The sequence below is a fragment of the Onychostoma macrolepis genome, chromosome 19 (genome assembly GCF_012432095.1).
Source record: "Onychostoma macrolepis isolate SWU-2019 chromosome 19, ASM1243209v1, whole genome shotgun sequence".
NCBI classification, from domain to species: Eukaryota; Metazoa; Chordata; class Actinopteri; order Cypriniformes; family Cyprinidae; genus Onychostoma; species Onychostoma macrolepis.
The window spans coordinates 29,252,868-29,277,898 of NC_081173.1; the positions used below are offsets into that span (position 1 = coordinate 29,252,868).

At 35.2% G+C, this 25,031-nt stretch overlaps 1 protein-coding gene across 1 annotated transcript in view; it reads left to right on the top strand.

The window, feature by feature from the left end:
• The window catches only part of dennd3a (DENN/MADD domain containing 3a), a 30,671-nt gene extending 14,425 nt beyond the window's left edge, over nucleotides 1-16,246 (top strand). Inside the window, exons 15-24 of the mRNA XM_058754305.1 lie at nucleotides 2,251-2,510; nucleotides 2,587-2,757; nucleotides 4,801-4,930; nucleotides 6,628-6,735; nucleotides 9,206-9,345; nucleotides 9,858-10,018; nucleotides 10,699-10,838; nucleotides 11,348-11,466; nucleotides 14,797-14,934; nucleotides 15,015-16,246. Coding sequence (XP_058610288.1) covers nucleotides 2,251-2,510; nucleotides 2,587-2,757; nucleotides 4,801-4,930; nucleotides 6,628-6,735; nucleotides 9,206-9,345; nucleotides 9,858-10,018; nucleotides 10,699-10,838; nucleotides 11,348-11,466; nucleotides 14,797-14,934; nucleotides 15,015-15,203 — 1,556 coding nt within the window. The 3' untranslated portion in view covers nucleotides 15,204-16,246. The remainder of the gene's footprint in view (nucleotides 1-2,250; nucleotides 2,511-2,586; nucleotides 2,758-4,800; nucleotides 4,931-6,627; nucleotides 6,736-9,205; nucleotides 9,346-9,857; nucleotides 10,019-10,698; nucleotides 10,839-11,347; nucleotides 11,467-14,796; nucleotides 14,935-15,014) is intronic.
• The last annotated feature ends 8,785 nt before the right edge of the window (nucleotides 16,247-25,031 follow it).

Sequence of the window (25,031 nt, forward strand, 5' to 3'; positions counted from 1 at the left end):
GGTAGATAGACAGGTAGATGGATGGATGGATGGATGGGTAGATAGACAGGTAGATGGATGGATGGATGGATAGGTAGATAGACAGGTAGGTGGATGGATGGATGGATGAATAGGTAGATAGACAGGTAGATGGATGGATGGATGGGTAGATAGACAGGTAGATGGATGGATAGGTAGATAGACAGGTAGATGATGGATGGATGGATGGATGGTTAGATAGGTAGATGATGGATGGATGGATGGGTGGGTAGACAGACGGGTAGATGATGAATGGGCAGATAGATATACAAGTAGATGATAGATGGATGGATGGGTAGATAGATGGATTGGTGGATGGATGGATAGACAGGTAGATGGATAGATCGACGGCTGGTTAGATATATGGATGATTGATGTACAGATAAATAGACGGACGGATGGATGGATGGATAGATAGTACAGTTATATAAATTTGGCTGATACAGCAGTTGATGGCCATAGTTGTATTATTTTTTTACTGAGTAGTATAAAATATACAGTTGGAATATATTATATTATGCTGATCATTTCTGCTCTCCATATCGGCCCAGTCAAGCAGATAAAAACCATTGGAATATGCTGATATTAATATCGGCTGATATAGTGATATGCTCACTGATGTGTCATGCATCTCTAGTGTTTTTGGTAAAAATGGCTTTGGTTTGTCAGGTGTGGATTCCACTTCGCAGTCTGTGTTTTACCTTGAGCTGGAGGGTAAGCGTAGTTTACCATAGCCGTAGCCATCAGTACTAACAGCATCTCGGCATGATGGCACACGTGTTGACTCCGTACCTGCATGTGCATGAGTGTGTGTGCACGTGAAGGAATATTCTTTAGGTAGGCACAGAGCTGCTGCCATCTTTAACCCAGTTTATGTTTAACCTTTAGCTGTACTCCTGTGTTCACTTGCTCGAGTAGCACAATGCTGGTTAATCATTTCCTGTCTGTTTAAAGTCATGTAACATTTAAAACTCTGTGACACACATCAGTTCCTGGATGGCATTAGTAGAACAGGTTTGTGTTTGTCATGTGTGTCAAATGCATTTCTTACTCATACACTCATACTCATTCTTTTATTTAAAAACATTTGAAGAATGCAAGATACAGCTGTTCAGTAAACATTCAGGTTTTAAGGAGATATTTTTGCCTTATTGTGTGCTGTGTATATATATATACTATATATCTTACTGGAATTTACCATAGCACTTTATTGCTTGGAGCCATAAAGTAAAGAAAGCACCTTTATCTCAGATGTCACAAGATCTGCAATAATTCAGTCATCATTTACTCATGCTCATGTTCTCAAACTACATAACGCTCCTTCTTTTGTGTAATGCAGAAGAGACGCTTTATTCATTTAAAGTCTACATCATGTTTGAATATATCATTAGCATACAATGATTACATTTGAGTCTGTTCCTCACACAAAACATCACATGACTTCAGAAGACCTGCAGTTTGGCCAGTATAGTGCATGAGTCATGTGACTGATTTTATTTTGTGTTTTTTTCTCTGTTCTTGTATTTGTGAATTTGTGTTCGATGGAAAAAGAAAGTCATACAGGTTTGGAACATGATAGAAAGTAAATGATGACTCTTTAAAAATGTACAGTCCTACCCATTAAATCAATGTTTAAAGAAAAAAAAGTAGTGTAAAAATGTATAAATAAATAATAAAAAATAAGATTATTAAACTAAACTAATAAATAAAAAAAAATATATAATATATAAATAAATGTATAATTAAATGGCCAGCCAATCAATCAATCAATCAATCAAAGGTTTAGAGAAAAAACTAAAAATAAATAAAACTAAAATGAAACTAACAAAAAAAAAAAAATATATATATATATATATATATGCATCAATAAATTAGATAATCAATCAATCAATCATTCAAAATTTATAGAAAACAGTGTAAAAATAAAATAAAAATGTAAATAAATAAATAATAATTTAAATTAATAATACATGTAACAGTAGTATAGTAGTGTAGTGCATAGTGAATTTTGTTTTTAATGTAATATAATAAAAATAAATATTTTGCAAATAATATTCGACACATTTATCTTAATTTACAATAAATATATAATAATAACAGTATAAATTGGGTTTTTATTTATGAAAATATATAGAGGCTTTTTATTTTTTTTTAGGATGAAGATTTAGGAAAAGATTGAAAGCCCAAGATCTACAGTAAAACATTCATGTTTGCGATATTTCCTCCACACAGGTCAGCAGAAGCAGGTGGATCCAGAGATGTTCCGTTTCTTCTACAACTTCTGGAAGGAGACGGAAGCGGCGGCTCAGGACGTGGATCTGCCGGTCGTCGTGCTGGAGCACCTGGAGACGGACGAATGTGTCTACAAGCTCTCATCATCGGTGAAGACCAGTCACGGCGTGGGGAAGATCGCCATGACCCAGCGCAGGCTCTTCCTGCTGACGGAGGGCCGGCCGGGATACGTGGAGATCACCAAGTTCAGAGATATTGAGGTCAGGATCACTCAACCCAAGTTTAATTGTTTCCGGCTGAACTGTAATCATGAAAGACTTTATTGTTCTCATCCAGGACGTGAAGATCTCGTCTGCTCCTTTCCTTCTGCTGAGGATCCCGACGCTGAAGATCAAAACCTCCCTCAGGAAGGAGACGTTCGAGGCCAATCTGAAGTCGGAGTGTGACCTTTGGCACCTGATGATCAAAGAGATGTGGGCCGGCAGGAAGATTGCAGACGATCATAAGGTTTGATGACTGCTTCAGTCTTTGATTTTAGCCAAATTCATCTCCTAGATCAGCTGAAGACTGACATAAACTATTTAGTTAATATTTCAGTTAACAGTCACATGACATGCAAGTAAACAAATATAACATTTAATCTTTTTTAGTAAGTGTTATTGATTTTTTTTTTTTTTTTTGATTTACAGTGTAGGAGTGCACAATTTGGTCAATAAATTATAGGCCTATTATGATTATTTTGTCATGTTGTGATTTGAACAGCAATGTGATGAACATTTAATGTCTTTTAAATTCAATTTAATTGCTTTTAAACTATTCTTTGTTGTTATTGGTATAATTTTGTAATTATAAACAATTAAGAGAAAATAATTATTTTAGTTTATTCTGGCTAAACGTCCATTATTTCGTTCTTGTATGTTAGTCTGAAATAGGGATGGGCACTTAATAAATTTTAATTTATTTATTTTTTTATTTTATTTTATTTATTTCAGATAAAAGTGATCAAGATAATTTTTTTCCTTTAGTAGGTTTTTGTGGAGGTGTACTTAGCAGAATTGCTATATTATTTAACTTCTATTTGAAGTCTTGAAATAAATATTTGATAAGAATATTAATAATAATGAAGTGTCTATTTACACAGTGCAAATATCCTGCCTTGTTGGCAGAGACTATTTACACTAACTCCGCCAACAACGTGTGATTGGGACAGTCAACACTGAAAAAAGACGCTCGTTTCACATCAGTTTCAGTGGCGTAGATGGTAAGGCGTGTGCTTTTTGACGCGATCGACCCGAGTTCGAACACACCTTTTGCTGAACTTTTTCTCCCTTTTCAAATATCATATTGCATCGAAAAGGCATTTATTTTCAATAAAAATGAAGGAAATAATCAAAAAGTTGAAAATAAAGTATCGGGTAGGTGTAGGAAGGGCTTTATTGTCCCAATAAGGTGGCATCCAATTAATAATTTGAATTAAAATGATAAATTATATATTTGAATTAAAATTATAGTTTACACTCAATACATTATTATTGCGTACTGTTTTATAATGTACTACAATACTGAGGTGCAGATAATTGCTACTATTTGCAACAAGTAGTATAAATAGCAGAAAATGTTGCTGTTTTAACATAGTGTAAATAGAATCAATAGCTATTTACACTTAGTGCAAATAGTCGCTGCCTAATAAAATAACAATTTTATTTAACACTTACAGTGCTAACATAAATTCCTGGAATTAATAAATAAATCCTTGATAAGAATTATTATTATTTAATTTTACACTAAGTTACAGTAATGATATGTATTACATTTTTGGAATAAATAAATAGTAATTTTAAAATGTATATTTTTATATTTTAATAAGTATTGATAATAATTTAGTTAGTGTACTAAATATGCTTTAAATTCTTCACTTTCAAAGGTTAAAATCCTCAAACTTTTATTTTGGCGGAAAACTGCAGAGAGATGTTTATTGTTACAAATCTGTTTGACAGTGTGAAAACTTTCTCTGTCAAAATGTTGGAAATTATGTGAATGTGAAAAAGTGGTTGTTGTTCATCTAAAGATCGCTCTGAGACACAGAAAACCCCAGAACATATACCCCTGCTTTCACAGACGAGGCTTAAGTCTAGTCTCAGACTAAAGTGCATGACTTGAGCTGTTTTAACTGAAAGAGACATGCACTGACTGATTTTAAAGCATGTCAGTATTATTACTTTCTAAGGCACGTTTTTAAAAGACACTTAAATGTCCTAATTGAGCTATGGCCTAATCCTGGCTTAGTCTAAGCCCTGTCTGTGAAACCAAGAAACCATAGTGTAACAGAACACAGTATCGTAATTTAGAGAAGATAGCAGACTGAATGCAGGTTTCGATGAGAGGTGTCAGAGTTCAGCGCAGTAGTGTTGGGTTTTGTTTCGAGTGGAGATTCTCACTTTCTCAAATTGCTGTTCCTCAGACATGAATGGCTCTTGTCCTGAGGGTCAGGAGTGTCTCTCCTGAGCTGTAGACGGCCGTGTGAATGTGTGCTGTGATGTGTGTCAACAGGACCCTCAGTTCATGGAGCAGGCCTTGACTAACGCTCTGCTGATGGACGCTGTGGTCGGCTGCCTGCAGTCACAGAAAGCCATCTTCGCTGCTACCAAACTGGCCTACTTCGACAAGAAGAAGCTTGAGGGTGTGTATCACTCACTAAGTGCTGTTTAGAAGAACCCCGTTTACAGATTTCTGACTGTGGCTTTGTAGTTTGTTATGGCTGAGAGTGCATCACTTGCAGTAATAAACTGGTGTTTGATATTGGTTGGGTGATTATATCTGATTATGATTTTGGCTTCCAGTGACCATGAAAACATAATTCTGGAAGTGACTATGAAAACAATATCTGATTATGATTTTGGCTTCCAGTGACTATGAAAACAAGACAATCGACATAAAACAAATTATGTTTTCACAGTGATGCTCTCATTTCCTTTTGTTATAAATCCAACACCCAAAATGTTTAGTAGTTTTCAGTAGGTTGTGGAAGTGCACTATAACAGAGTTATCTTATTTATTTTGATCTAATTTATTTGTATTTATTATTTGTATATCATTTATTTAAACTCACAAACACTTTAATAAATCACACACACAAACACATACACACACATATTGATTGATTAAAAAAATCTAATTAATTGCAAATGTAATCGTGATTATTGTGTGTGTGTGTGTGTGTGTATATATATATATATATATATATATATATATATATATTGTGACGGATCGGTGGCCCTCCCCCTCATCATCATCACCACCCCGTCCCTTATTCGCCGCCCTTCACCAGGCTCCCGACTGGAGTGGGTGGATGAGAGGAGGGGCGTGGGATCAACGCGGGCTGGCGGCGTGTGATGAGGCACAGCTGGACTGAATGAAGCCTCATCACCGCCGCTGTTAAATGCCCAGCGCGCCTCTCCTCGAGAGACCGGTCTCTTCCCCCGTGCATGCACGCTGGTCTCCTCGTGGGTCCAGGAAGGGTGCGTAGAGGGACATCGCGCCACCGCGCCACCGGAGCTGTGAGCTGCAGAACCCGCGGTCCGGGAGAACGCCGCACCCGTATTACGGCCGTCGGGGCAGGATGCCGGGCCGATCAAGTCCCGCCAAAGGCCGAGGAAGAAGAGGAAGAGCCGCCGCTCAGAAGAAGCCGCCGCCCCTCGTAAACCGGACCAGAGCGGGAGCGCGTGCGGCCACCGGACTCCGCCCCTTCCCTGGACCCTTCCCCTTTTGAGCACTGCCCTCCTTCACGAGCCCCGCAGCACAACGAGGACACCAGATCTCCCCGTTTTGTTGGACACTTCTTCCCCTGGACACTTTATTTTAGTAATTTTGTTTAATAAAAGCCTCTCCGAGGCCTGACGTCACACCCACTGTGTCTGTCGTTGGCTCATCCCGTCACTATATATATATATATATATATATATATATATATATATATATATATCTAAAATATTTTCTTATTTTTATTATTTTCATAATATTTATTTTACTGTGTATGTATGCATATACATTTTTAAATCAATTACATATATTTTATATATTACTTTATTTATTTATCAAAATGTTTCACTTTTATTTGTTTTTCAACTTTATTTAAGGGAAATGCACTGTTAAAAAGTTTTTTTTTTAGTTCAATAAATGCATGATGGTTTCACAGAAAATGAGCAGTTATGTAATGTGTAAATTTGTAATCATTGTGATCTCAATAATATTGTGATTGTCTGAAGGCATTAGCTGGACCTAAAACAGAAAAAACTGCATTGTATATGTCACCAACAGTGTGTGATAAATTACTATTTTAGTATTTAGTGACTGTATTTGTCTCTGGGTTTATTACAGTGCCCATGATGGTCCCTAAAACAACCTCTGAGACCCTGAAACACAAGATCAACCCATCTCTGGACCAGACGTCTCCTCTGGCCGTGGATGTCCTGCTCTACACGCCTGGTAAGTCTGTTTTGTGGTTTGCAGAATAAAGAATGACACACATTGTGTGGTATTTATTTGTCTAAAAAAGACAAAGAGATACAGATATTTGTTTCATATCAAAGTGACTTTCAAGTTTCTCTTGCCCAGATTGACCTGGTATTTACACAAACCTGTCACTGGTGTTGCGCAGACGGCTAGTGTTTTACTCCTGTCATCTCATGCATCCTGCAAGCATGGAGAAGAACAGGTTTACAAATCAGTTTTGTAGAAACCGCCCAGGGCAGAGTTTCCATGCTCACTAATTTCCTTCCAGTGTTTGATTACGACGTATTTCCCCTCACTGGACTCGTGATTAATGTCTGGCAGTGAACTGGGTGAAGCACAAACCTTTATTCAGGGATCTGAAGCACTTTATTCTTTACTATGTTTGTTAAAGGCGTAACAAAGCTACACAAACATGACTCCAGATCAGGTTATGGGGTTATTAGAGTGTGATTTCAAAATACATTCAGAACCACAAGAGATCAAAAACAGCTGTTCATGCCATAAACATTTGGAATCTTTTACTTGGTTCAAATTCTAGAAATTCACATTTTTAAACACATCTGGAATTATATATTCTTGTTTTTTATTGTTTGTATTTATTTATTTTTTAAAGTTGCATTTGAGATGTTTTATTAGTATGGTTATTATAGCGTAAGACCAATAAATAAATTAGTGGTGGGCCGTTATCGGCGTTAACGTGAGACTCTTATCGGGCGATAAAAAAAATATCGCCGTTAATCTATTGTCAAAGTTGGGTTGGGAGCTGGGTCTATACTACGCAAGCTATGATGACTTTCACCTGATATTTTAGCGCGGATGTATACCTAGCCGAATTGCACTGTAGGGGGCGAGAACGAGTCTTCGAACCTGTGTGTATGCGTGCTAACATGGATGCAGCTATGAAGCCGCCGGGTTTGCTTCAGGGGAAATTTATTTTTAAGAAGCTTCCCAATGGAAATCGGCAAGTCATTTCTGTTTCTACGTTACACGTTACGCTCTCTATATCGCGCGCACAGCGGAGTTCCGCCCCGGTTCGCACACACACACACACACACACAAACAAACAAACGTAAGCGCACACACAAGTGAGCACACTCCCACTCCTATTTGTAAATATTAAGCCGCAAAACGTCTATTTAAATATGACTTCTGTGTGTCTCTGTGTTAATGTATGGCGCAGACGCGCGGGTTTGTTCACTACTCATACAGAAGACCGCGTGATGCTTGCGGTGATATTAACGTCTGTCGTCTCACTAAATGAGGACATAAATACACGAACAACATCTCCAGAACATTCAATGTTATTATCAATATTAAATTCTTGATGACTGCTAGTTGTTTACTACTAGTAGTGAACTTATTCTGATCTACTTGGCAGAATTCAAATGAGCCATTTTAATCTAGATTAATTCCAAGATTACAGTGAGATTAATCTAGATTAAAAAAATTAATCTATGCCCACCACTAAAATAAATATTTATTTATTTATTCTGAAGAATACACTTTAAAACCAAGCAAATTTCTTCCAAGACAGGACTATGACATAATCTGTGTCCTATCTATGTGCTTTTGATTTGTTAGGTTTCACTGCTGTCAGCCGTAGATCAATGGTCATATGGCTCTGATAAGAATCACGATACTTCAGTATTTCTATTGCGTAATATAAAAACAGTGTCCTGCTCCTGTTGGTCCAGCTGAACAGGAATGGCAAAAGTCACACGCTTTCTTTACACACTTGAGGAGTGACAAACTGTAAAAGATCTAATAAAACGCGGCATAAACACTTACAGGTCATATTCCACCACAAAAACTTTTTTTATACTTTCTGACCATTATTTCCCCCCAAAACAGTCATTACTCTAATACAAAAAAAAAAAAAGATATTATTCATTTTATGAAGCATTTACACATAATATTGTATTGCCTTTAATTCATGCTCATTTGAATGAAAAGAATTATTCAAATTTCTATTTAATTAGATAGATAGATCGATTGATCTTGATTTCATTTTTACAATTTTTATTCTGTATTATTTTATTTTATTTAAATTTTGCTGTAAAATATATTCTAGTCATGTTTTTTTTAAACTAATCTTATTTCGTTTTAACAGAAAATAACAAATAGAATAAAATAAAAATACTGCTACTAATAAAATAAACACAAAGGGATAAACAGCAGCTCATCATAGAGAGAGAACAGGAGAACAAAAGATCTAGTTGTGTTTTTTGTGATAAACAGATGGTGGAAACGTTTAGCACAGATGTAGGTCTCGCTCAGTGTATGAAGAAACACATCCTCCCTCAGATTGTGTAAGTTTTGTGGTGAGGGGTCTGTGACACAGCAGGGAGGATTTTACCACCATCCAGAAGGAAACTGAACCTTTATGAAAGCCAGAGACTTGTCCGGTAAGCACTGCGTGTGTGTGTGTGTGTGTGTTTTGTAGGTCAGCTGGGCGTTTCGGAGCTGGACGGTGGAGGAAACCCAAAGCTGTGGTGCGCTTTGAGCGATGGGAAGGTGCTGGTGTTCGATGCGGCTAGCTGGTCCATGCAGCAGAACTCTGTTCAAGTGGGAAAGTCCCGTCTGGTGAGGAAAGCTCTCTAGATATAAAAAATGGCCTTCAGTGATGACGTACTGTATTTTTCCTTGCCTCACACTTATCATCTCCTTATCAGATATGAGAGACTGATTATAAGTGTCAGGAGGAAATAAGACACAAATAGCAATATGAGAAAGGTCAATGCTCAATAAAAAATCTGAAGAAAACAACCAATGTAGTTTATTAGTATGACTGTAGGCTGCAATCAACTTGCTTTATCTAAAAGCATTAAGAATTTTACTTTGCGACAATTCAGTACATTTTTCCCACAACATTACAGCAATAATAATACAAAAAATACTCCTGCACGTAAACAAAATGTTGCTCCATTACTCTGCATGCCAAATCTATGACGATGAATTTTTGCATTTTGTTTGACTTCACCACATTACTGGGATGTGTGTAGTCATGGAAAATATTAGTGCACTTCATAGTTTTCATAGTAGTGCTGCCCCCTGCTGTTTACTGTATGAACACGGCTTGTTTTCACTCCTGTCAGAATTGCATGCTGGCAGTGAACCAGCAGCAGCTGTGGATCGGCTCAAAGGACTCGTTCATTTATATCATAAACCCGCGGAGCGTTTCCTGCAATAAACAACTGACGGAGCATCGCAGTGAGGTCACCGGACTCGCCCTGGAGGAGAGAACTGACAAATTCAGGTAACAGAGACTAAACAGGACGATCATTAAAGGAATGGTTCACCTAGAAATTTAAATTTGCTGAAAAATTACTCCTTCAGGCCATGCATGATGTAGATGAACTTGTTTCTTAATGGGAACAGATTTGTAGATCAAATTGAATCATCAATGGATGCTCTGCAGTGAATGGGTGCCGTCAGAATGAGAGTCCAAACAACTGATAAAAACATCACAATAATCCAACCACTCCAGTCCATCAACTGTCTTGTGAAGAGCTGAGTGTTTGTAAGAAACAAATCCATCATTAAGATGTTTTTAACTTTAAACCGTCGCATCTGCCTAAAATATAAGTCTGTAATAACGCTTCCTCCAGTGAAAAAGTCCATCTCCTGTTGTCTCTTTCATCAAAATCCACCAATATATTTGTTTAGAGCTGTTTTGGACTGTTTTCAATGTAAACAGAGCTTGATCTGAAGAAGAGGAAAAATGTGTTTTGGAGCAGATGCATATGGATAGAGGCAACAGTTTAAAGTTAAAGCTAATTAAAGATTACTTGTCAATTATTGTGATGTTTTTATCAGTTGTTTGGACTCTCATTCTGACGGCACCCATTCACTCCAGAGCATCCGTTGTTGAGCAAGTGACATAACGCTAAATTTCTCCAAATGTTAATTGAATGTTTTTCCTGCTGTCCGGTGCAGTCAGACGGTGGCGTACTCGTGCAGTGAAGATGGCAGTGTGATCGTGTGGGACGTTTCGATGCTGCAGGTGAGACGGCAGTTCAGAGTCTCCTGTGACAGACTGCAGTGCATCCAGATCCATGCCAGCATGCTGTGGTGCTGTAAGTCTGCCTCACACACTGCTATCAATGCACGCTTCTATTATATTATAACTCAAATTTTGGCAACCGTAAATCAGTTTGCAGTTTCCACCAAAACGTATTTAAATCATTTTACTTAAAGTGCCCCTATTATGGGTTATGAAAGGTTCATATTTTGGTTTTGGGAGTCCACGACAACGGCTTGACATGCATGCAAGGTCAAAAACCACTTTCATTTTCTTACAATATGCATTTATTTTTACCTTATTTGCTCAACGACTCCCAAACGATTTGCTCATCGATTCATTTTTCCAAACCCCTCCTTTGCGTGACGCTAATCTGTTAATTGGTCCGATTGGTCGATTTCATTTAAAGCAGTGTTTGTGAGCGCAAACAGTGCTGCTTTGTGTACAGCGTTACGTAGTGGGAGGGCAATATGCTAATGTTTCATGTTGACAAAAATGAAAAGTTTAATTTCCGTTTGGTTAAATAAAATAATTTCAGTGCATAACTGATTTTTTGTATTAAAGGTAGTCGTGATTGTCTGCTGGAAGTGCGCAGGAACGGCACGGTTCATCGTAAGGTGTCTCTTCCAGATCACCTGCAGAGTTCACCGAGGGGTTTCAGCAGTTTCCTGTTCTTTAACGAGGTAAAAATCACCGCTTTGCCATTTCCTCCTGATTCTGAAGCTCGTCCGGTTCTCTGCGTGTCCATCCAGCTGGGCTTCAGCACTCATTAGCGCAGCAAGTGAGCAGTTAATGCATCACACATGTGAGGCTGTTTTAATGGGTCTCTGGCCTCTCTGATGAGCAGTGATGGCACCGGCTTTGATCATTTCTAAGAAAAGTGGTTCAGAAAAAGTTGCTAGGGTCTTCTGGGTGGTTGCTAGATGCTTCCTAATAGGACTTGGAAAATTATTCAAATTTTATTTTTAATTACTGTACGATTTTAGGTAGGTTGTGGAAGTGCACTACAACATAGCTAATTGTATTAGATTTATTTATTTACTTACTTTTAGGAAAGGGTTGGTACGATTTTTACTGTTTTTGAAAAAAGTCTCTTATTATTATTATTATTATTATTATTTAATTATTATTATTTGAAATTATTGCAGTTTTATAAAATATTATTATTACAATTTAAAATATTGTTTTCTATGTGAATATATAATAAATTGTGATTTATTCCTGTGATGCGCAGCTGAATTTTCAGCATCATTACTCCAGTCTTCAGTGTCACATGAGCAGGGGTGCACATAAGTGGTCCGCAGGTCCGCATGCGCGACCAAAATTAAAAATGCGCTGTGTGAATAAGTTCTGACAGCGCATTTGCGTACCGACATGGATGACAGCTGTTAATGCACAATTAGCATTTTAGATCGACAAACTGTACTGTATAAGATTTCTATTCAAACTGAAAGCATAATCTAGGCTACCGCTGCCGTTTTCAAAGCAAAACCGTCTGTGACATTTCATTCACTGACGCAATTCCATCAGCGGCGCTAAACCCGGAAGCGCATAATACTTACTTGCCGGCAACCCGCCAAAATAAAAGCTCGCTGATTTTACGTTTGAAAATAGTTATATTTTATGGGTCACACTACATGCCATGGCCTGTGTGAGGACCAAACCAAATCTCCAGGTTCTCATATGAGAACCAGGCTGAAAAACGTATGTGCTCCTCTGCACATGAGCCTTCAGAAATCATGCTAATATGCTGATTTGCTGCTCGAGAAACATTTATGACTATTATCAATGTTGAAAACAGTTGCGCTGCTTCATATTTTTGTGGAAACTGATACATCTTATTTTTCAAGATTTTTTGATGAATAGAAAGTTTAAAAGAACAGCATTTATTTGATAGAAATCTTTTATAAATGTCTTTACTGGCACTTTTGATCCTTGCTGAATAAAGCATGAATTACTTTCAAAACAAATCTCACCCCAAACTTTTTAAAAAGTATGTATTATATAATTTAGTTATCTACAACATATATGTATATGTATATATACAGTGAGGAAAATAAGTATTTGAACACCCTGCTATTTTGCAAGTTCTCCCACTTAGAAATCATGGAGGGTCTGAAATTGTCATCGTAGGTGCATGTCCACTGTGAGAGACATAATCTAAAAAAAAATCCAGAAATCACAATGTATGATTTTTAACTATTTATTTGTATGATACAGCTGCAAATAAGTATTTGAACACCTGAGAAAATCAATGTTAATATTTGGTACAGTAGCCTTTGTTTGCAATTACAGAGGTCAAACGTTTCCTGTAGTTTTCACCAGGTTTGCACACACTGCAGGAGGGATTTTGGCCCACCTCCACACAGATCTTCTCTAGATCAGTCAGGTTTCTGGCCTGTCGCTGAGAAACACGGAGTTTGAGCTCCCTCCAAAGATTCTCTATTGGGTTTAGGTCTGGAGACTGGCTAGGCCACGCCAGAACCTTGATATGCTTCTTACAGAGCCACTCCGTGGTTATCCTGGCTGTGTGCTTCGGGTCATTGTCATGTTGGAAGACCCAGCCTCAACCCATCTTCAATGCTCTAACTGAGGGAAGGAGGTTGTTCCCCAAAATCTCGCAATACATGGCCCTGCTCATCCTCTCTTTAATACAGTGCAGTCGCCCTGTCCCATGTGCAGAAAAACACCCCCAAAGCATGATGCTACCACCCCCATGCTTCACAGTAGGGATGGTGTTCTTGGGATGGTACTCATCATTCTTCTTCTTCCAAACACGTTTAGTGGAATAATGACCAAAAAGTTCTATTTTGGTCTCATCTGACCACATGACTTTCTCCCATGACTCCTCTGGATCATACTAATGGTCATTGGCAAACTTAAGTCGGGCCTGGACATGTGCTGGTTTAAGCAGGGGAACCTTCCGTGCCATGCATGATTTCAAACCATGACGTCTTAGTGTATTACCAACAGTAACCTTGGAAACGGTGGTCCCAGCTCTTTTCAGGTCATTGACCAGCTCCTCCCGTGTAGTTCTGGGCTGATTTCTCACCTTTCTTAGGATCATTGAGACCCCACGAGGTGAGATCTTGCATGGAGCCCCAGTCCGAGGGAGATTGACAGTCATGTTTAGCTTCTTCCATTTTCTAATGATTGCTCCAACAGTGGACCTTTTTCACCAAGCTGCTTGGCAATTTCCCGTAGCCCTTTCCAGCCTTGTGGAGGTGTACAATTTTGTCTCTAGTGTCTTTGGACAGCTCTTTGGTCTTGGCCATGTTAGTAGTTGGATTCTTACTGATTGTATGGGGTGGACAGGTGTCTTTATGCAGCTAACGACCTCAAACAGGTGCATCTAATTTAGGATAATAAATGGAGTGGAGGTGGACATTTTAAAGGCAGACTAACAGGTCTTTGAGGGTCAGAATTCTAGCTGATAGACAGGTGTTCAAATACTTATTTGCAGCTGTATCATACAAATAAATAGTTAAAAAATCATACATTGTGATTTCTGGATTTTTTTTTTTAGATTATGTCTCTCACAGTGGACATGCACCTACGATGACAATTTCAGACCCCTCCATGATTTCTAAGTGGGAGAACTTGCAAAATAGCAGGGTGTTCAAATACTTATTTTCCTCACTGTATATGTATATGTATATATGTGTGTGTGTGTGTGTGTGTGTATGTGTTTTTTTTTTTTTTTTTTGGGAAGTGAAAGGAAATCCATTGTTAAAAGGAGTTTTTATTATTATTAAATGAATGAATCAACAAGTAGTCATGTTAAATACAGTAATTCTGATCTCAGTATTAATTATAATTGTGATTTTTGCAATAATTAAGCAGCCCTAGTTCCTTACTGCTCCAAGTAAATGTAATTTTTTTTTTTTTTTTAAATCTGTTTTCCACGAGACAGTGGCCATATCTCCCTTATGAGATAATACTCATATAAAATATTATGCATTTAAATTTTTCTTAATCTTATTAATTGGCTTGTGACGGGAATGTGATTGCAGTCGGAGAAGCTGTGGGCGGGTTCCGCAGACGCAGGTGAGTTGTGTGTGTGGCACTGCACAGACCTGAACAAACCCTTCATCAGTATCCAGCTCACAGACTGCACCGGTGTCGTCTGCATGATCAAAGTCAAGAACCAGGTGAGACACCGCTCGCATTCATCTGTCAGAATGTAGAAGTAGAAGATACAGAATGCAATTAAAATCTCTGTTGGCCTCAGATCTGGGTGGGCTGCCAGGGGAAAACCCGCGGGAAGATCTACGTGGTAGACACGGATCGATACACAGTGGAGAAGGAGCTGATGGCACACGACGACAGCGTTCAGACTCTGTGCTCGGCTGAAGATCGCTACGTGCTCAGCGGAGCTGCGCGGGCCGACGGCAAAATCGCCATCTGGAAAGTTGAGTAGAAACCAGCTGGAACGTGTGATCCGTTTCAACACATTTTCTCAATCAGATATGAACATGTATAGACAAAAAAAAACTGCGTTTGCAGCTGATACATGACCATAAATGCATAGATGCACAAAGTGTAAATGAAGAAACGGTGCAAACACACACTGCCAGATGAAAAACAGTGGACATTTGTAGCCAAAACATGCAAATTCCCACATTCATATATCATTTGAGCTTTAATTTGCTTGTTACATGAATATGAAATGTAAATATGGAAGGAAAGGACACTTTTACACTACATTTATTATGAATTCTTCAGTGTTATATCAGTATTTATGTATCTCGTTGATGTCTGAATATGATTTATGATTATGATAATAAGGATTTCCTCTGGACTGTTATTTAATGAGTTCAAGTCCAAAAACAGCAAACTAATGGACATGAACGTGCCAGTGTAAATGTTTATTAGTGCACAAGCATCCGCGCAGTGAAAGTCTTGTTTTAACTGTGTTACATGCCGGTTAGCTTCACTTACTGTAGCACTCAGTTTATGATTTTATATATGTGAAGACACACATTTGTAAAGGGATAATTGTTTGATTACTTGATCATCTTTGAATAATGAACACCTGGAGGCATTTTAGAAATATGAAAATGCACTTTACTCTCCAACACTACTTATCTTCTTATAATAATAGAAGCATAACTTTTCAGTAAAAGAACAATAAGCCTCATTGAAAAGTCCATTTTCAATGCTGTTGAATATGACGATTGATTGATATGAGTTACTGTCTGCATGCATATGTTTCATATCAAGAACTTTTGTAAATAGTTTATCGTGTATTGTATCTATATTTATCTATCCAAAATCCATTTTAATTTTCCGTTTTAACATCAAACACGTAACAGGCCATAATGGTTTTATATTGAAACATTTTACTTCTGTGTTTGTTTATAAATGTTATTTTGAAGACTGGGGTTTAGATGATCATTTTAGATTAAATTAACAAAGAGTTGTGTATTTATTGTATATATTCATAAAATTCTCTTGGATTAAACTCTGTAGTCTTTCTTTGATCCACCACTAGAGGACAGCAGAGTCAATCTCTTTCTCATCATACATCTTGTAATACTTCATTCTCTCAGATCGACTCAGTTTGAACAGTATATACTAAATTCTGCCTGCTGTTCACAAACAAATATATGTGAAACAATATGCAATGACAAACTTCCACATGACACCAACTATTTATCAGAAGAATAAAAATAATTTTAAAAGTATTAGTATATATATATATATATATATATATATATATATATATATATATATATATATATATATATATATATATATATATTTTACTATTAAATTATTTATGTGTAAAATGTCTGCACTTTTGGCGGTGTGGTCAAATAATGAGTCAAGAACAAATGATAAAAACTGAGCACGTTGCATTGTGGTATATTGCGTAATATTTAGTTTGCTCTGGTTGCACATTACATATTTTGTCAAATGAAGCTGGCTGTCCAGAAAAATAGCACACTGTGCACAATATACATACTAGTAAGCAGTATGAAAGTTTGCTATCCATGGCCTCATGTATCATGAGCATTAATATTATGACCAAATGTTCTTAGTTAGAGAAAACTCTCTCGTTTTTAGTTAGTGTTTTTAATAACGCTCTAGTGTTTTTTTCTCGTATCGACGTCTCAGGAGAGCGGCGACACGTTTCGCCTCACAGAGCACCGCTGAAGGCTGTGAAGTCCATCTGCGGAGTGAGATTATGGTTTGTAATCTTCATCTCCAGAGATCAGGAGTCATGGCATTTAATCCCGTCTGAACCTCTCAGTGAGGAATTATGGGCAGCTGTGATCATTCATCTGACAAATAAACACTGACCTAAAGAGTAGCAATATGCAGATATACCACCCTTATTTTTTATACCTGTCCATTTGTAAAAATTTAAGTCTTTTTTTTTTTTTTTTTTACATGAAAGAGAGAGAACAGATATTTAAAAATTGCACAAAAATTTTAATATTTACTAACCCTAATCCTTACTAATTTCACATCTGCATGCTCTATTTGTTCCATAAAACACATTTTTTCCCCTGATTTTTTCTTTTTGCAGGTCTTTTATATGGCTGCTCATACGGTTATTATAGTTATCTGAAACTAAAACATACAAAAAATCAAATAAAGAAAGATGAAAAGTCACTTGAAATAAAATAAATGTTAACTGAAATGAAATAAAATGTATAAAAAACTAAGCTACTTTTACTTCAACTATAGATGCTAAGGCAACATTTGTCATTTTCATTTTTAGTACTAAAATAACTAAAACTAAATAAATTTAAAGTAATAAATAAAAATTAATAAAAACTATATAGATATTTAAAAACTAATAAAAATGACAAAAACACAACACAATTACTACAATTTTAACAAACATTCTAGTTCAGTTAACTAAAAAATAAAAACAATATATAAAAAAAATCATGCAAAATATTAACAAAAACTACAATAGTAATAATAACACTAACTCATAGTGAACACGTTCACTAAGCTCAACAATACTTTTTTTGTAATGTTTGATTTGAGAACAAATTGTTCATTTATTCTTTTTAATTATTCTATTTATAAATCAACTGAACTAACAAACAGAAAAGTATGAATGTGAAAATATGTTGTAATCATTAATGTATATTAACATTGCCATTTGAATAATTGGCAAATTCATTAAATGCTAATGGATTTTTTTTATTTGGAATCAGTCCTAAACTTTCTGAAACATGCAGAAGTTCAGAAGCTCCTATACTTTTATGTTCTTTTTATGATTTACAACCGGATGTTTGTTTGAGGTTTAATGAGTGAAGTGATCTATGAACTAATATTTGTCTTGTGTGAATGCTCTTTATGTTTGGACATTGTTCAGAGCTCATTTCCAGGTCGAAGAGAATTGAGGAGTTAAATTCCCACCAGAGCAAGAGGAGAGGAGTCAGATTTCTGTGGAACAGGTGCTGGTGACATGAGCAGAAATCACATTCACTAGAAAAAAGTTTCTCCTTCAGCTTTGAGCTGATCAATTCATCAGTAAGGGGATTTTCAGAGAACTCACTCCTAGTCATGACTCATTTAGGTGGGTCCATAATGCTTTTATTTTATGAACATGATTGTAAAAGTCATCAAAGCCAAAGTTCTGCTGATCTAAGATCAAACAGATGTGGTTTCACTCACGGTGATTAGGTTTATGGTTTAATCATGAAGAGCTGATCCCAGATCAGCATATAAAGGAGCAACAATCACATGATCATGAAAAACTGCTGATATAAGTACAGTAACCACACAAGAATGAGACACCTCAGGGTGTGAAAATGAAATAAATCGCAGAATAAAGTGTTTTTAAAACCCAAAGCTCAACCCAATAGTCATTATGTGCCACGCCAAACATTATTAATTGATTTGGTATGACTGACTTTCCAAAGTGATTCAGTGATTTGCTATCACTGAATTTCCATAGTTCATATTCTCAAAATGAATAGAATAGAACAGCTGCTCTATTCAGACACAGAAAACAGTCACTTCTTGAGCAATGTGCTCTCTCAGATGGACACTGAGACCCTATAGAGACCACAAACACAAACGTCCACTGTTGAACTCATGAGAGTCATTCATAGTCGGGCTACTCCATTGTATCCAGGCGTGTTTGCCCAGTGAGCGAACGAATCTATCTTTTGAACTGATTCCTCGGAATGATTCGATCGAATTTGTCAATAGCTCAACTGTAAGTGAAGCCTGTTTAGGAAGAAGATAATCTACTAGTAGGCCTAAAACCATGCTTCATTTTCTTAAGAGGTTTGTATTTGTGTGTACTTTATTTTTTTTTTTGTTTTGTTTTTATAACTGTACTGTCTAGTTTGATATTTTATACCGTTTAATAAAAACAAAAGAAATCAGAAAAAAGATTTGCGATACGAGCGCCAAAGTCCCAATCTGAATCAAAAGATTTGTGAGCCCGCTCCGAAGTTACGATCTAATTTAAATGATTTGCGATCTGCGCTCTGAAGTCCCTGAATTTGCAAAATGAATCGCGAACCCACTCTGAATGATTCGCGTTCCGCACCCTGAAATTCTGATCTGAAAAAGATTCGCTCAGAACTCGCTCAGAAGATCTGAATCAAATGATTTACGTTCCACACCATCAACTAAATCAATCAGTTCCGATCTGAATCAAAAGATTCGTGAACCCCCTCCGAGTTCCGATTTAAATCAAATGATTTGTGATCCGATGTCCTATCTGAATAATGATTTGCGAACCAACGTTTCAGAACATGACTTCGGAGCGTGGATCTCAATCAATAAATTCACAAAATGTTTGCGAACCAGCTCCGAAATTCCAATCTGAATCAATAGATTCACAAACCTGCTCCAAAAGTTCTGATCAAATTATTCGCAATACGCGCTCTGAATCAAATGATTTGCGAACCCGCTCTGAAGTCCCAACCTAAATCGATTGATTCGCGATACGCGATTTGAAGTCCTGATCTGAATAAAATGATTAGTGATTAACTATCCTATTAGAGTGCTTCGAAACAGTGAATCATTTTGGGATGCAATTGTTCTTCGAAAAGCCCCGTTTCACTTGCCATCGTTAGCGTGCAAGCATTATTACGAGAAAGTTTCTCATTATTACAAGAAACTAAGTCATTATTACGAGAAAGTTTCTCATTATTACAAGAAACTAAGTCATTATTACGAGAAAGTTTCTCATTATTACAAGAAACTAAGTCATTATTACGAGAAAGTTTCTCATTATTACAAGAAAGTTTCTCATTATTACAAGAAACTAAGTCATTGTTACGAGAAACTAAGTCATTATTACGAGAAAGTTTCTCATTATTACGAGAAAGTTTCTCATTATTACAAGAAACTAAGTCATTGTTACGAGAAACTAAGTCATTATTACGAGAAAGTTTCTCATTATTACAAGAAACTAAGTCATTATTATGAGAAACTAAGTCATTATTATGAGAAAGTTTCGCATTGTTACGAAAGTTTCTCATTATTACGAGAAATTTTATCATTATTATGAGAAACTAAGTCATTATTACAAGAAACTAAGTCATTATTACGAGAAAGTTTCTCATTATTACAAGAAACTAAGTCATTGTTACGAGAAACTAAGTCATTGTTACGAAAGTTTCTCATTGTTACGAGAAAGTTTCTCATTATTACGAAATTTTATCATTATTATGAGAAACTAAGTCATTATTACAAGAAACTAAGTCATTATTACGAGAAAGTTTCTCATTATTACAAGAAACTAAGTCATTGTTACGAGAAACTAAGTCATTGTTACGAAAGTTTCTCATTGTTACGAGAAAGTTTCTCATTATTACAAGAAACTAAGTCATTGTTACGAGAAAGTTTCTCATTGTTACGAGAAAGTTTCTCATTATTACGAGAAAGTTTCTCATTATTACAAGAAACTAAGTCATTGTTACGAGAAACTAAGTCATTATTACGAGAAAGTTTCTCATTATTACGAGAAACTGTCATTATTACGAGAAAGTTTCTCATTGTTACGAGAAAGTTTCTCATTGTTACGAGAAACTAAGCCATTATTATAAGAAACTAAGTCATTATTATGAGAAACTAAGTCATTATTACGAGAAACTAAGCCATTATTATGAGAAAGTTTCTCATTATTACGAGAAAGTTTCTCATTATTACGAGAAACTAAGTCATTATTATAAGAAACTAAGTCATTATTATGAGAAACTAAGCCATTATTATGAGAACGTTTCTCATTATTACGAGAAAGTTTCTCATTATTACGAGAAACTAAGTCATTATTATAAGAAACTAAGTCATTATTATGAAACTAAGTCATTATTATGAGAACGTTTCTCATTATTACGAAAGTTTCTCATTATTACGAAAGTTTCTCATTATTACGAAACTAAGTCATTATTATAAGAAACTAAGTCATTATTACGAAAGTTTCTCATTATTACGAGAAACTAAGTCATTATTACGAGAAAGTTTCTCGTTGTTACGAGAAAGTTTCTCGTTGTTACGAGAAAGTTTCTCGTTGTTACGAGAAAGTATCTCATTGTTACGAGAGTTTCTCATTGTTACGAGAAACTAAGTCATTATTATGAGAAAGTTTCTCATTGTTATGAGAAAGTTTCTAATTGTTATGAGAAACTAAGTAATTATTACGAGAAATTTTATCATTATTATGAGAAACTAAGTCATTATTATGAGACACTAAGTCATTATTACGAGAAAGTTTCTCATTGTTACGAGAGTTTCTCATTGTTACGAGAAACTAAGTCATTATTACGAGAAACTAAGTCATTATTATGAGAAAGTTTCTCATTGTTACGAGAAACTAAGTAATTATTATGAGAAATTTTATCATTATTATAAGAAACTAAGTCATTATTATCAGAGTTTCTCATTATTACGAGAAAGTTTCTCATTGTTACGAGAAATTTTCTCATTGTTATGAGAAACTAAGTCATTATTACGAGAAAGTTTCTCATTATTACGAGAAACTAAGTCATTATTACGAGAAAGTTTCTCGTTGTTACGAGAAAGTTTCTCATTGTTACGAGAGTTTCTCATTGTTACGAGAAACTAAGTCATTACGAGAAAGTTTCTAATTGTTATGAGAAAGTTTCTAATTGTTATGAGAAACTAAGTAATTATTACGAGAAATTTGATCATTATTATGAGAAACTAAGTCATTATTATGAGAAACTAAGTCATTATTACGAGAAAGTTTCTCATTGTTACGAGAAACTAAGTCATTATTATGAGAAAGTTTCTCATTGTTACGAGAAATTTTCTCATTGTTACGAGAAACTAAGTCATTATTATGAGAAAGTTTCTCATTGTTACGAGAAATTTTCTCATTGTTACGAGAAACTAAGTCATTATTATAAGAAAGTTTCTCATTGTTACGAGAAACTAAGTCATTATTATGAGAAAGTTTCTCATTATTACGAGAAATTTTCTCATTATTACGAGAAAGTTTCTCATTGTTACGAGAAACTAAGTCATTATTACGAGAAATTTTATCATTATTATGAGAAACTAAGTCATTATTATGAGAAACTAAGTCATTATTACGAGAAAGTTTCTCATTGTTACGAGAAACTAAGTCATTATTATGAGAAAGTTTCTCATTGTTACGAGAAATTTTCTCATTGTTACGAGAAACTAAGTCATTATTATAAGAAAGTTTCTCATTGTTACGAGAAAGTTTCTCATTGTTATGAGAAAGTTTCTAATTGTTACGAGAAACTAAATAATTATTACGAGAAATTGTATCATTATTATGAGAAACCAAGTCATTATTACGAGAAAGTTTCTCATTATTATGAGAAACTAAGTCATTATTATAAGAAAGTTTCTCATTGTTACGAGAAAGTTTCTCATTGTTACGAGAAAGTTTCTCATTGTTACGAGAGTTTCTCATTGTTACGAGAAATTTTCTCATTGTTACGAGAAACTAAGTCATTATTATGAGAAAGTTTCTCATTGTTACGAGAAAGTTTCTCATTGTTATGAGAAAGTTTCTAATTGTTACGAGAAACTAAGTAATTATTACGAGAAATTTTATCATTATTATGAGAAACTAAGTCATTATTATGAGAAACTAAGTCATTATTACGAGAAAGTTTCTCATTGTTACGAGAGTTTCTCATTGTTACGAGAAACTAAGTCATTATTACGAGAAAGTTTCTCATTGTTACGAGAAACTAAGTCATTATTACGAGAAATTTTATCATTATTATGAGAAACTAAGTCATTATTACGAGAAAGTTTCTCAATATTATGAGAAACTAAGTCATTATTACCAGAAACTAAGTCATTATTATGAGAAACTAAGTCATTATTACGAGAAAGTTTCTCAATATTATGAGAAACTAAGTCATTATTACCAGAAACTAAGTCATTATTACGAGAAAGTTTCTCAATATTATAAGATACTAAGTCATTATTATGAGAAAGTTTCTCATTGTTACGAGAAACTAAGTAATTATTATGAGAAATTTTATCATTATTATAAGAAACTAAGTCATTATTATCAGAGTTTCTCATTATTACGAGAAACTGTCATTATTACGAGAAAGTTTCTCATTGTTACAAGAAAGTTTCTCATTGTTGCGAGAAACTAAGTCATTGTTACGAGAAATTTTCTCATTGTTATGAGAAACTAAGTCATTATTACGAGAAAGTTTCTCATTATTACGAGAAACTAAGTCATTATTACGAGAAAGTTTCTCATTATTACGAGAAACTAAGTCATTATTACGAGAAACTAAGTCATTATTTCGAGAAAGTTTCTCATTGTTACGAGAAACTAAGTCATTATTACGAGAAAGTTTCTCATTATTACGAGAAACTAAGTCATTATTACGAGAAACTAAGTCATTATTACGAGAAATTTTCTCATTATTATAAGATACTAAGTCATTATTATGAGAAAGTTTCTCATTGTTAGAAACTAAGTCATTATTATGAGAAATTTTATCATTATTATAAGAAACTAAGTCATTATTATCAGAGTTTCTCATTATTACGAGAAACTGTCATTATTACGAGAAAGTTTCTCATTGTTACAAGAAAGTTTCTCATTGTTGCGAAACTAAGTCATTATTACGAGAAATTTTCTCATTGTTATGAGAAACTAAGTCATTATTACGAGAAAGTTTCTCATTATTACGAGAAACTAAGTCATTATTACGAGAAAGTTTCTCATTATTACGAGAAACTAAGTCATTATTACGAGAAACTAAGTCATTATTTAGAAAGTTTCTCATTATTACGAAACTAAGTCATTATTACGAAAGTTTCTCATTATTACGAGAAACTAAGTCATTATTACGAGAAACTAAGTCATTATTACGAGAAATTTTCTCATTATTACGAGAAACTAAGTCATTATTACGAGAAAGTTTCTCATTATTACGAGAAACTAAGTCATTATTACGAGAAATTTTCTCATTATTACGAGAAACTAAGTCATTATTACGAGAAACTAAGTCATTATTTTGAGAAACTAAGTCATTATTATGAGAAACTAAGTCATTATTTCGAGAAAGTTTCTCATTATTACGAGAAACTAAGTCATTATTACGAGAAACTAAGTCATTATTTAGAAAGTTTCTCATTATTACGAGAAACTAAGTCATTATTAGAAAGTTTCTCATTGTTACGAGAAACTAAGTTATTATTACGAGAAAGTTTCTCATTGTTACAAGAAAGTTTCTTATTGTTATGAGAAACTAAGTCATTATTACGAGAAAGTTTCTCATTGTTACGAGAAAGTTTCTTATTGTTACAAGAAACTAATTCATTATTACGAGAAATTTTCTCATTATTATGAGAAAACACAGTTACTTCACAGTTACTACACAGTAACTTCTGTGGGAAGTGAAGAAAAAGTAATGTAACTAGTAGTGTAACTAATTACTGTTGCCCGAAAGTAACAAGTAAAGTAACAATATTACTTTTGAAAGGAGTAACTAGTAATGAGTAATATATTACATACTTTGAGTGTCTAGCCCAACACTGCTTATAGATTCATATTTTTTCTCAACTGTGGCGGAAACGGGCTTCCATATGACGATGAGTAATTAATGACAGAATTATTATTATTTGTTTTTTTTTTGGTGGTGAACTAACCCTTTAAGATGATCGTACACATTTGAATTCAACAGAATCGGCGAGAGAGTTCACTTGACCGTTCGAGCGAATCGATTCGCTAAACGAATCGGACTGCCCCGGCGCCAGTGGCCAAAGTCTGGAGCGCGACTCCAGCGGCGTT